The sequence below is a fragment of the Dromiciops gliroides genome, chromosome 1, assembly GCF_019393635.1.
Source record: "Dromiciops gliroides isolate mDroGli1 chromosome 1, mDroGli1.pri, whole genome shotgun sequence".
Classification (NCBI taxonomy): Eukaryota; Metazoa; Chordata; class Mammalia; order Microbiotheria; family Microbiotheriidae; genus Dromiciops; species Dromiciops gliroides.
The window spans coordinates 427,688,820-427,702,510 of NC_057861.1; the positions used below are offsets into that span (position 1 = coordinate 427,688,820).

Below are 13,691 nucleotides of genomic sequence, written 5' to 3' on the forward strand. Positions count from 1 at the left end.
TTTTCTTCTGTCATGAATTTTAAAAACATAATCATTGGTGAGAAGAGGTCGATAAGGCTTCACCAGGCTCCAAGTGCAGTCCTTGCAAAAAATAGGTTAAGAACTTCAGGTTTAACATATTCAGTGGAGGCACTAAGTCCCGATGACTTTGTCTAAGAAGAGGCTGGATGAGGTTTATTCATGATTTACACCACAGGCAATGCATTTTTCATTTTGGTTTTAATGACTCATTAGCATGATGCTTAATTCGAGAGCCCCTTGTCAGTATCATCATAAATCCATAAAATCACCACAAAAGTGACCAGTCATGAAACAAATTTAATGTTCCTATGTAGGAGCTAATGACTAAATTGTAGCTGAATCAGACTGTTGATTTTAAATCCGGCATCTTAGGAGCCAGGGACACCTTTCATTCTTGGGGCTTGGGTCCCAATAGATTTCTTCCTTAATTGGCACAAGTTCTGTACTCCATCAAGCATTAGTGCCTTTGTCCTTTTACAGATGAAGAAACAGAGATGTCTTTTTTTTTCTCATAAAAGCATTTTATTATTTTCCAGTTACATATAGTGATAGTTTTCAAAATTTGTTTTTATAAGATTTCTAGTTTCAAATTTTTCTCCCTCTCTCCTCCCTCCCCAAGACAGCAAGCGATCTGATATAGGTTATATATTTATAATCACATTAAACATATTTCTGCATTAGTTATGCTGTGAAAGAAGAATCATAAAAGATTCTCAAAAAAGAAAAACAAAAATAGAAATAGTATGGTTCAATCTGCATCTAGATTCCATAGTTCTTTTTTTTTCTGGATTTGGAGAGCATTTTCCATCATGAGTCTTTTGGAACTATCTTGGACCATTGTATTGCTGAGAAGAGTTAAGTCTATGACAGTTGATCAGCACACAATGTTGTTGATACTAGTAGTGTTCTCCTGGTTCTGCTCATCTCACTCAGCATCAGTTCATGTTAGTCTTTCCTGGTTTCTCTCTGAATCAGCCTCTCATCATTTCTTACAAGCACAATAGTATTCCTTACATTCATTACCACAACTTTGTTCAGCCATTCCCCAATTGATGGGCATCCCCATAATTTCCAATTCTGTCCACCTACAAAAAGGGCAGCAAGAAATGGTTTTGTACATGTGGGTCCTTTCCCCTTTTTTATGATCTCTTTGGGGAAAAGAAATAATAATAAATAAAAAAATAAAAAAAAATTGGATCAGTTTCACCGACTCCACCAACAATGCATTAGTGTTCCAATTTTTTCACAGGCTTCTCCAGCATTTATTATTTTTCTTTTGTCATATTAGCCAATCTGATAGGTATGAGATGGTACCGTCAGAATTGTTTTAATTTGCATTTCTCTAATCAGTAGTGATTTAGAGCTTTTTTCATATGGCAATAGGATAGCTTTGATTTCTTCATCAGAAAACTGCGAAACAGGATTTCCTGTCCTCCCTCCCCAGGACGGCTGATGTGCATATAGCTGTGCAATAGAGTTTGTAATGCTTTGCTCCCAAGATGTTTTACCCCATTGAGCCACCTGGGATCTCTAGACAGTAATTGGAGCGACACTTTCTTATAATGTGCTTAGGAATCAGATTAGGTTTCAGTTGCCCCTGGGGGGGCTGTTATATTTCAGCATCACTATCATGAGGTAGTCACAAAAAAAACTCTTAGCAGTATGAACTTAGAATATAGTCCCTGCTTTCCATTTACACAATTCCCATTTTAAAAATTTTTGTATAATGTGTGTGTATTCACACATACACACACACCACACACATATGAGAGAAGATTACAAAAATTATTGAGGTTAATTTTGAAAATTCTAGATAGTAGCAGAAAGTACCCTTTTGTGTAAGAGTGTAAGTTTCCTTTTCCCTTAATTCCTCTCAAACTATGGGAAGGCCTCTAATTTCAGAATCAGGGGCTTTGTGAGAGCCTGTAAGACCCAAATCAGAAGTGTGTCCCAATAGAAAAAAAACGCGTTTCCTGATGTTTGTACCAATTTTATAACAGTACAGTATCATCATAAAGCATTTGAATTTGGAGTCAGAGACCCTGGGTTGGAATCCTGGCCCTAAGTTTGGGACCGTGAACAAGTCACTTATTTGGGCCTCAGTTTATATAAAATAAAAGGGTTTGGAGCCTCTTTTGGCTTCTGAGGATTCTCTGACTCTGGACCTGTTTTTCCATTTTCAGGGCGGCCTTACTCTGGGTTACTGCAGTCAGGCCTCATTAGCTGTTACGTCACATATCTCACCTTCTCGGCTCTCTCCAGCAAACCTGTGGAGACAAGTAAGTGATGCTTTGACTAATTACATGTGTTTGTGTGATTTGTGGGGGATGGACTTTTCTTTCGTATTTATAAGTGGTTTGAAAACATAAAAATTCAAATGAGTTGTTACTTAGAGGTCTTTTAACCTAATGAAATTCTCAATTGTCAATACATAAATGACAACTACTTGTTTTCCCTTTTGCCGTTCTGAAGCAAAAGTAGCTGGAAGTCTGCCAGCTATTTGTTGGCTGTTCTGATATCCATTTGGAGACCTCTTTTAATGGGAACTATTTTCACTATTACTTCTAAGTGGCTGACTTTGCCAAAAGTTACAAAAAGTAAGAGCATTAGAAAGGACAACTAGGAAGACCTGAGTTCAAGTTTGACCTCAGACGCTTCCTAATTGTGTGACCCTGAGGAAGTCACTTAACCCCGTCTTTCTCTATTTCCTCATCTGTAAAATGAGCTAGAGAAGGAAATGGGAAGCCACTCCAGAATATTTGCCAAGAAAACCCCAAATAGAGTCACAAGGAGTCAGACATGGCTAATAGATTAAACAACAACAGAAATCTTTCTGTGAACAGAGATTGAAACTTGCAAACAAAGTTCTAAGTCTTTCCCCTGCTCTGAACTTTTTTTTCCTTTTTATTTTATTTTATTTTTTTTGTTTTTGTTTTTGTTTTTTTTTTGGTGAAGCATTTGGGGTTAAGTGACTTGCCTAGGTCATACAGCTAGTAAGTGTTAAGTGTCTGAGGCCAAAATTGAACTCAGTTCTTCCTGACTCCAGGGCCAGTGCTCTATCCACTGTGCCACCTAGCTGCCCCTGCTCTGAACTTTTCAAACCATTCACTTTTCATTTTAGGTAAAGTAGTTATTCATCTTTATCAAAGCTATCCTCATAGCATAAAAGCAGAGCTACTGAGTTGTACATAAATTAGACAAATATATTGTCTAGAACTGTAAGTTTTTTGTTTTAGCAACAAACATTTATTTTTTTTTTCTGGTAACATATAAGGGTAGTTTTCAACATTCAAAATGAAAGGAACCACCATCAATCAGTAGGCCAGATTCACTTGCCAAACATACATTTATCTAAGAGACTATTTTGTTTTGTTTTGATGGGGCAGTGAGGGTTAAGTGACTTGCCCAGGGTCACACAGCTAGGAAGTGTCAAGTGTCTGAGACCAGATTTGAACTCAGGTCCTCCTGAATCCAGGGCCAGTGCTTTATTCCACATGGGCCACCTAGCTGCTCCTTAATTGTAAGTTTTAAAAAAATAAGAACAACCCTGGATGCTTAGCTTTAAGCTAATTTTCTTTCATCTCTTTCCACAAACCTGAGGTTTTGATTATTGCTCTATATGGTTATGGTAAAATGTTTGAAGTGCTGCACCAGCACTGGGGGCACATTTATTTTTAAATTTCAAATGGCTCTACTTAGACAGAAAATTGCCTATTTGTGGCTAAGATCGGTGCTATTTAAAAAGCATTTTTTCCATTGGGCTGAAAACCAACACACACCAACACACTTCACTTTGTGCATAGCTATTTTTAAAGTGGAATCGCTAATAATTGCAGTGCAACTTCAGATATTTAGAATTTGCATGTTTGTGAAATAGTTTCTAGAGTATTTCAGATCTGAGTAAATTATATGTGGTCAGAGCTTGTATTCAGAATTAGTGTTTACGTGGGGCCATGGGCATTGTTAATATTAAAGAAGTTATGAGTAAAGTAGATAATATAGTTTTTCAGATAAGTTGGCTTTTTTTTTTAAGGGCTTACCTTAAATTATTTCTTTTAAGTATCCTGCTCCTTACTAAGTAACAAAATGAAATAAAGAGCCTGCTTTATAGAGTATTTATAGAGAAATGGGCCTATAAGATGACACGCAAGCTATTCTAGTATAATTATCTAATATACGGAGCTCATGGAAAGTGTGGGGGTTTTCTCATATTCTTTAGAAGAGATGAGACAGGAGGCATGTTGACTTTTTTTTTTTTGTTTTTTGTTTGTGTTGTTGTTGTTGTTTTTTTTTTTTTTGTGAGGCAATTGGGGTTAAGTGACTTGCCCAGGGTCACACAGCTAGTAACTGTTAAGTGTCTGAGGCTGGACCCGAACTCAGGTCCTCCTGACTCCAGGCTGTGCTCTATCCACTGCGACACCTAGCTGCCCCGCCTGTTGACTTTTGGAACTGTAGGACTCATGATCACTTCAGCTTGTCTTTAGGATAGCCCTCAGCCACAATGGAGTGCAAATAACTTGTTCCAATTGGGGTAGAGATCCTTTGCATACCTGTTCTTCTTGGTGTACCCCAAGTAAGGAAGGAGGGTAGAGTTGACATCTCTTTCTCTAGAGAAATACTCCTAAGTCTAGCCTATACAGTGTTTGGCTTGGTAGAACAAAGCTACTCCCTCTGTTCATACTTTGGGGTTCTGAGGGAAGACAAAAGCTGGGTTTTTGTTGTTTGGTCACATCTGACTTTTTGTGATCCTGTTGACCATAACACGCCAGGCCCTTCTGTCCTCTCCTATCGCCCAAGGTCTGTTCAAGCTCATGTTTGTTGCTTCCGTATCTCTCTGTCTCTGTCTCTCTGTCTCTGTCTCTGTCTCTCATCCTCTGCCATTCCCTTTTCCTCTTGTCTCCAATCTTTCCCAACATCAGTCTTTCCCGATGAGTCCTGTCTTCTCATTATGTGGCCAAAATACTTAAGCTTCAGTTTCAGGATTTGACCTTATGGTGAATAGTCTGGATTAATTTCTTTTAAAATATTTGATCTCATTTCTGTCCAAGGGACTCTCAGAAGCCAGGTTGGGTTTTTCCTGAACATTATCATCTTCTGTGAGTTGATAGCAGGTTGCTGCTCACTGACTGTGGTTACCCTGTTTTTTTTCTTTAAAGTTTTGGATAAGAACCAGAAGAACATAACCATTTGTTCACCTAACTTTGGCCAGGAACTCTATGATGAAAATCTGGTCACAGGTCTGGGTACCACGATCCTGTTTGCGTGCATCTTATATTCTTGGTAAGTACCTGTACTTGGACATGTGGGCAGGCTTGAGGACTCCAGCGGGGACGTTTGGATCGGGTGTTGTAGGGTCATGAAGGAAGCAAGTGATAGTTTGGTTGGTGGGTGCTAGAAATTAAAAGGGAATATTAGGGGTAGACAGTTTCTTCTTTGGGCTTCTGATTCACCCACGAGGTTAATCAAAGAGGGGAAAATTGTTGTTTACTTTCATTGGCTAACACCTAAGGTCAAGGACTCCCAGTTGACTCCATTTGAAGTACCATGTGCGTTGAGTTGGGGAGTAGGAGAAGAGAAGTATGTGTATGATCCAAAAACATTCCTTCTGCTGTTGATAGAGATGATAGAAGAGTCTGCACCATGCCAATCATGCTGTAAGCTGCCCAGAAAAGATGGGAAAATTTCTCTTCTTTAGTACAAAAAACCATGATGCATCAGCACTCCAGTAGACTTGGCAGTTTCTAAAACCTACTGTAGGGGGGGCAGCTAGGTGGCACAGTAGATAGAGCACCAGCCCTGGAGTCAGGAGGACCCGAGTTCAAATCCAGCCTCAGACACTTGACACTTACTAGCTGTGTGACCCTGGGCAAGTCACTTAACCCCAAATGCTTCACCAAAACAAACAAAACCTACTGTAGTGCTAGTGAACAAGTTTAATGTTCATTCAAGTTCATTCATATACTGGGGTGTCTTGCATTCCTGAAATAGTCCAGAAGGCAGTTATCTGGGGCTACAATAGATTTTTAACCTGGGATCGTGAATTCTAAATCCAGCCCACTTTCCACATTATTATAGTATGCGTCCATATTCATTAATATCAAGATGTCATTAGGGCTTACCATGACTTACGCAAGTTATCATTAAGGCAGTTCTAAACTTGAGTCTATATATGACAGATCGGGGAAGACGTACATCTATAAACTACCTAGTGACTGAGTTATCCAGTTGGACGCTAATCACTATAATAATAGCTAACATTTATTTGTACTTTAAGGCTGAGCAAGTGCTTTTTACAGGTTATCTCATTTGATCCTCACAACAACCCTGAGAAGTAGGTGTATTATTACCCTCATTTTACGGATGAGGAAAAGAGTGTCTCAAACAGGATTCAGACCTGAGTCTTCCTGTCTCCATGCCTAGCACTCTGTCCACTGTGCCACCTAGCCCAAAAAAAGGAAGGAGGAAGGAAGAGGATAATGAGCAAGAATGATGGCTCCTATCAGAGATAAAGGACTACAAGACCCAACTGTGAGCCCACAGGCCTGTGTGAAGCTAACTTTTACCCAGAGAGAGGGGCAGGGCTTATGCTGCTGCAGGATAAGAGAGCATGCTCAGAAAGTGAGGAACGCTTTAGCATGGGAAGAATCGCTGGTGATTCACTAGAGACACCTCCCAGGAAAGGAGTCAGTACTAAATAAAGCCCTTGGTCTCCAGTGCCTGTACATAGATGCCCAAAGATTAGCTAGCAGGCAAGTAGAACTAGAGGCCTTATTAATATAAGGAGGCAAAGGCTCATGGGAACTGCTGAGTGATGGAACTCAGGCTTTATAGACGGCCCTGGAGTCTGGGAGACCCAAGTTCAAATCCTGCCTCAGAACACTTACAAGCTGTGTGACTCAGGGCGAGTCCCTTAACCTCCCCCAGTCTCAGTTTCTGATCTGTAAAATGGGAATAAGAGCACCTACCTCATAGCATTGTTGTAAGGATCATATAAAGGGCTTTGTAAACCTCAAAGTACAATACAAAGGTGAGTTGTTATGTTGATGGTGGTGGTGGCTTTGAAGTGTCTCTGGATAAATGAAAGGCCTTATCCAAAAGAAGAAAGATAGCCCACAAGTGATTAGTGAAGAAAGGAGGGTTTGGTTAGTGTTGTTCACTCCTGTGAGGAGGTCCAGGACCCTGAGTAGGAGGCGAGCAGAATAGAAAGTGTTTGGGTGGGGCAGCTAGGTGGCACAGTGGATAAAAACACCAGCCCTGGATTCAGGAAGACCTGAGTTTAAATCCAGCCTCAGACACTTGACACTTACTAGCTGTGTGACCCTGGGCAAGTCACTTAACCCATCATTGCCGCCTTGCGCCAGGCCCACACCCCCCCAACAAACACACACACAAAAGTGTTTGGGTGAAGAACAGTGGAATCAGGAACAGGAGCATTTTTTTTTTCTCAGTCTGCTACAGAATTGGCACAATATAGTAGTGGTGGGAGACCCCGATTATCCAACAGTAAAGAGGCAGCAGTGATTTGATGTGATTCTAATCTCTCTACTCTTCTGCTCACTGCCTTGTGTTACACTTGGGATAAGTCCCTCAACCTTCATGGACCTCTGTTTCCTGATCTTTAAAATGGAGTTGTATAAGAGGGCTTCTGAGGTCCCTTCTGGCTCTGGATCTGTGTTCCTATGAATCTGTAATTTCATTCTACAAAAGGTGGAGGAAGTAGCAGGGGAAATCTGTACCGAATCTGATTTACCACTAATAGGACTAGGTTGCTGGGATGGAAAAATGGGACTCTTGGGAGAAGTGACGCCCTCCCTCCTATAATTGTGATAAAAAAACAAGAGGAAAGCTAAATATAATGTGACTTAACAATTTATATTTTTAGGAGACCAGATTTCAAAGGGTTTGGAGAAAGTAAAGGCAGGATCCTTGTGCATTGAAGTTCTACGGGGCAGGGGCAGCTAGGTGGTGCAGCGGATAGAGCACCAGCCCTGGAGTCAGGAGTACCTGAGTTCAAATCCGACCTCAGACACTTAACACTTACTAGCTGTGACCTTGGGCAAGGTCACTTAACCCCAATGGCCTCACTTTAAAAAAAAAAAAGAGGTTCTATAGGGAGAGGTCAACTTAATTGAATATAAATGAAAAAAAGATTGAGTCTGTTCAGTGCAGAATCACCCATGCTTGTTAATCAGATACAGATACCAAATGTTCTGTTTGGCATTCAAAACCCTTTGTAACCTAACCTCCTTCTACCTTTCCAGTCTATTCCCAAAATAAGTTGGTTGGCTGTCCTTTGTTCTTGAAGAGGACCATGACATCGGGAGGGTGATGTCGTGAATTGGATTTAAGTTATTATGCCTCACTCTCTCCTCCAGAGCCTTCTGGTCCAGTCCCCCCAAAACGTACTCTTCAATCCAGTGACACTGGTCTCCTGGTTGTTTCCATGAAAAAATGACACTTAGCTCTCTGCTCTGGACATTCTCTCTGGCTGTCCTTCATTTCTGTAATGGTCTCTGTCCTCCACTCTGACTACTGACCTCCCTGGCTTTCTTTTTTTCTTTTCTTTTCTTTTCTTTTTTTTTTAGTGAGGCAATTGGGGTTAAGTGATTTGCCCAGGGTCACACAAGCTAGTGTAAGTGTCCTAGGCCTGGATTTGAACTCAAGTATCCTGACTCCTGGCCGATGCTCTATCCACTGTGCCACCTAGCTGCCCTTCCTGTCTTTAAGTCCCACTAAACTCCTGCCTCCTACAGGAAGTCTTCCCCACCCCATGTTTATCCCAATGCTTTCTCTCTGTTAATTATTCCTACTTATTCTGTATATAGCTTGCTTTTTAAAATATTTGCTTTTTGTCTCCCCCCATTAGACTCTAAACTCCTTGAGGGCAGTAATCTTGTCTCCTTCTTCTTTTGTATCCCCCATCATTTTAGCAGAGTACCTGGTGAATAGTACTCACTTAATAAATGTTTATTGATTTGAATTAAATATTGAATTTACCTTGTGGTTGTTGTAATGTTAAGCAGCTTGGATTTTTCTCCCTTTTTTTGTTTGTTTGTTTGGTTTTTTGGTGGGGCAATTGGGGTTAAGTGACTTGCCCAAGGTCACACAGGTAGTAAGTTGTCAAGTGTCTGAGGCTGGATTTGAACTCAGGTCCTCCTGAATCCAGGGCCAGTGCTTTATTCACTGCACCACCACTAGCTGCCCCCAATTTTTCTCCCTTTTAAAAAGCTACAGATTTTCTTTTTATAGGTTTAAAAAAAATTGCTCAGTGGCTGACTCTGACATTTACTTAGTGACCATTTTTGTCCCTTCCAGAATTTAGAACCACTAGAGTGGGGCACTGGAAGATCTAGTGTGGTCTTCCCAAAAGATGTCAATTTTTCATGCTGCCACCTGGTACATGGAGACCTATCTGGTTGCCAACAGCAGGTGCTGAAGTACTAACACTAAATTTGTAAAAGCTACAAGTTTGTAACTGAGAGAGAGAGGAAGGAGAAGAAGTTACATGTAGCAGTTGCTAATATAATGTGGAAATTATAAGGATCATGGGTTTAGAGCTGAGAGGAACCTTGTGGTCCCTCAAACCCATCATCCTCATTTTATAGATAAACTAAGGAATATTTTCTAGATGAGCAGAGGGTAAGTGACTTGCTCAGAATCACCCAGCTAGGAAGTAGCCCTGAAGATAAGATTTGAATATGGGACTTCCTGACTTAAAATCCAGTGTTCTCTCCATTGTGGTAAACTACTTCTCTAAGAAGGAAGATTTTCCTCTGTGAAAGGCTAACATTTCCCATGAGCATTTCACTTGTTGGAAGTTGGGGAGTTATCTTGGCAAGAGAGAGAAGCAACTTGTCAGGGTAGTGAGTGATTAATGGTTAGGGTAATAGCAACCTCATGCAGATCTTCATAGATTTACTACAGAAACTTTGCTAAGCAAATAGTTCTTCAAGTTTGTGGAAGGAAAGGATGGGTTGGAATTTAGGTTTGGAATGGGACGTTGGAGATAGGGTACAGTAAGGCAGGTCCAGAGGGAGAGAGAGAAATCAGTCTGCTTGGGGAGGCCTTCAATTATGATTGCTATAGAATTTATTTTCACTTTCCCTTCTTTCCCACCCTAGGTGATAAAGAATTTTTTAGTAATAAGTGGAAGGTGGGAGATGAGGGAAGAGGGGGTCTGTTAAACTCTGATGTTTGAAAATTATTTCTGCCAGATTTAGAACCCTTAATAGAAAACCCCGGAAGCTCAATGCCTTTTTGGAAGGCTGGAGGGAGAGGAAGCTATCCCTCCTTCCGTGGAGTGCTTGTAAAAGGTTGTATTTTTGAAAGGAAAGTTATATTTTGGATTCATATCTTTTGAATCCTGACATTGAAATTTCTGTTAAAAAAATAGCAAATAGGGGTCAGCTAGGTGGTGCAGTGGATAGAGCATGGGTCCTGGATTCAGGAGGACCTGAATTCAAATCCGGCCTCAGACACTTACTAGCTGTGTGACCCTGGGCAAGTCACTTAACCCCAATTACCCAGCCCCCCCCCCCAAATAAATAGTATTGTCTACTGGTAGACCAATGTACAGTTTGCTCTTGGGTAAGAGAAATCTTTCTGCTTTATTTCTTAAGTGGTGATATCAAAGAAACTTCTAGCTCCTAGTTTCCAGCCTGTCCACACTGCCTCTTCTTCGGGGCACCCATTTCTTCTCCCCTGTCCGCTGTATTCTTCTACACACTATGGGTTTGAACTAGAAATTGAGAAATCTCTGGCATGCAGGAATTTTATTCCGGCACCTTGTTCTTTGATGACACTCTTAGTCCACATTACAGAAATGTTCTCCATTCCTCTTGCTCATATGACTTGAAAATAAGAGGTGCATAGTGGCCCGTTTTGTGTGGACAGGATGACGATGGTGATGATATTGTGTGTTGTCTCTTCCCCCCTCTATTTTAGATTGTAACCTCTGGTTTTGTTTGTATTTATATTCTTAGTGTTTAGTGTGTTGCCTGGCATTCAGTAGGAACTTAATAAATGTTTATTGACTGACTGACTAATAATACACAGCTTGGGGGCTTCTCAAAGTCTCATCTGTCACTCTATCCAATATGGTCTTGCTCTGTTCCCTGCCATCATTTGATCCAGATGTGATACAGAAAAGACACTGACCAGAGATTCTCAACTTCCTCTTTAACCTTTTCTAGAGGATTCTTCTAGATCAGGGGTTCTTGGCCTGGAGTTCAAGAGCCTGTGTTTTTTGGTTTCATTTTTTGCCATTTTGATAACTGTATTTCAGTGTAATTGGCTTTGGGGAGCAGGGTGATCCTGTGTATTTTACTTTTTGTATAATTGTGAGAAGCAGGACGTAAGCTTCAGTAGACTGCCACAGGGATTTACGGCCAAAAAAAAGAGGTTAGGAACCTCTGTTCTAGACCTTCCTTGTTCCTAATTTAAGTGCCGCCCCCCGCCCCTCCCTCCCCTGCCCTTCACCCCCAGGTCACTGAGAATATACTGCTTTATGACAGCCTCCTACCTATATGTTGTCATAAATGCTGAGGGACCACTACAGCCAACCAGCTGCTGGCCCTCTACCTCCAACTTCATGCAGTGTCTGCTTCATAGAGATTCGGGTGCAAGTCATGGTCCTCTTGGGGAATGAAGGACAGACAACAACCACTACCTCATATGGAAACACTGATGGCTATTACTCTATGATGGTTTGAAGTAGAGACAGGAAGGTGGACCCACTTGGATGACTTCTGTGATTAAGCAAGTATGTGCACGTGTGCGTGCGCGCGTGCGCGCGCACACACACACACACACACACACACACTCTTTTACAATTAGAAAACAAGGAGTGACATGAAATGCTTTTTAACTGTTAGTGCTTTAACTAGGTTTAAGGGAAATGGTCCTTTGCCGTCCTGCTGCTACCTTGGAGACCGTGTCATCATTGATTTCAAATTGGTGTCTGTGCATGAGTCCGTATTTGGCCTTATGCCAAAATTCCAGATCGTATTTCCTGGTGCTTGAAGTGGAAAATCAGCTGTAGAAAAAGGAGGCTGGGGGTGAGAGTGGGAGGTTGGAGTGGGGGTGGGGGTGGTGTGTGATGTGTTTGGAGTGGAGTGTCATTAGAAGGGAGGAAGTAGGCAGCAGCAGAGATTATAGGAGGCAGAGTGGCCTGGTGTGGAAGGGGAGGCTGAATTTGAAGTTAGAAAGACCTGACTTCAGCTCCTGAATCTTTTACTTACCAAAGTGACCTTGGACAAGTCACTGTGGGGCCTCATTTCCTTGTTTGTAAAATGAACAGTCTGCATTAGATGATTCCCTAAGCTCCAGATCTATGACCTTGCAGTCAGAAGATTCTAATTCTAGATTCTAATCATGCCTCAGATACTTAGTAGTGTGACCATTGACAAATTACCCCCTTTCTGAGCCTAGTTTCCCTCAACTATAAGAGAGAGATAGCACTTAATATGCATCCTGCCCCACAGGATTACTAAAAGGAAAGTCCTTTGCAAACCTCAAACTTCTATCTAAATATAAGTAGTTGAAGCAGCCAGGCGGCACAGTGGATAAAGCACCGTCCCTGGATTCTGGAGGACCTGAGTTCAAATCCGGCCTGAGACATTTGACACGTACTAGCTTTGTGACCCTGGGCAAGTCGCTTAACCCTCATTGCCCCACCAAAAAAAAAAATTATAAGTAGTTGTTTTTGTGAGGTAGCTGGGTGGCACAGTGGATAGAGTACCTGTCCTGGAGTCAGAAAGGCTTCTCTTCCTGAGTTTCAAATCTGGCATCAGACACTTACTGGCTCTGTGTGACCCTGGGCAAGTCGCTTAACCCTATTTGCCTCAGTGTCTGCATCTGTAAAATGAGCCGGAGAAGGAAATGGCAAACCATTCTAGTAACTTTGCCAAGAAAATGTCATGAAGAGTTGAATGTAACTAATTGACAAAATGATGACAAGAAACCATTCCAGTATCTTCCCAAAGAAAACCCCAAACGGTATCACAAAGAGCCAGACATGACTGAAATGACTCAACAGCAATTGTTGGTATATATGTTTGTTAATATTTCTGTTCTTGGTGAATCTCACCTCCTGGCTCACCTGATCCTATAGCCATAAACCTCTATACTTAAATAAATTTATTAATTGCAATCTCTCCTCCCCCTCCTTCCCTCCTTCCTTTCTTTCTTCCTTCCCTTCTATCTTTCCCTTTCTCGCCTCTCCTCCCTCCCTCCTTTTTCCCCTCCCTCCTTTTCTACTCCCCTTTTCTTATTTTTAATTTTTTTCTACTTCCCCTTTTCACCTTTTTCACTCACACACACTTCTCTTTTTGGGTAGTGATTCTGGCAACCTTTTCATCACAAATGAGCTCTTCTGAAGGAACCACTAATAACAGGTTGTAGACACAACAATACTATAGAGACATAATAGACTCTAGCCAACACGTCCATATCATTTTTGGACAGGCCTCTTGGGGATTAAACTTCATAGAGTTAAAAGTGCTCTTGGAAGTCTTAAGGCCAACCCCAAACTCCCCTTTACAACATCTCTGCCAAGTGGTTGTCAGACCTCCTGTTACAGAATTCCAACAAAAGGGAGCCCACTGCCTCTCAAGACAGTCATGGATAGGTCTGATAGCCACATCAAACTGAATTTTGTTTCTTTGAAACTT

At 41.3% G+C, this 13,691-nt stretch overlaps 1 protein-coding gene across 2 annotated transcripts in view; it reads left to right on the forward strand.

The window, feature by feature from the left end:
* Positions 1 to 13,691, forward strand: part of SERINC5 (serine incorporator 5) — a 113,283-nt gene that overhangs the window by 86,244 nt on the left and 13,348 nt on the right. For both annotated transcript variants that reach the window (XM_043979838.1, XM_043979839.1), the window contains exons 7-8: positions 2,205 to 2,300; positions 5,178 to 5,301. In XM_043979838.1, the coding sequence (XP_043835773.1) occupies positions 2,205 to 2,300; positions 5,178 to 5,301 (220 nt within the window). The remainder of the gene's footprint in view (positions 1 to 2,204; positions 2,301 to 5,177; positions 5,302 to 13,691) is intronic.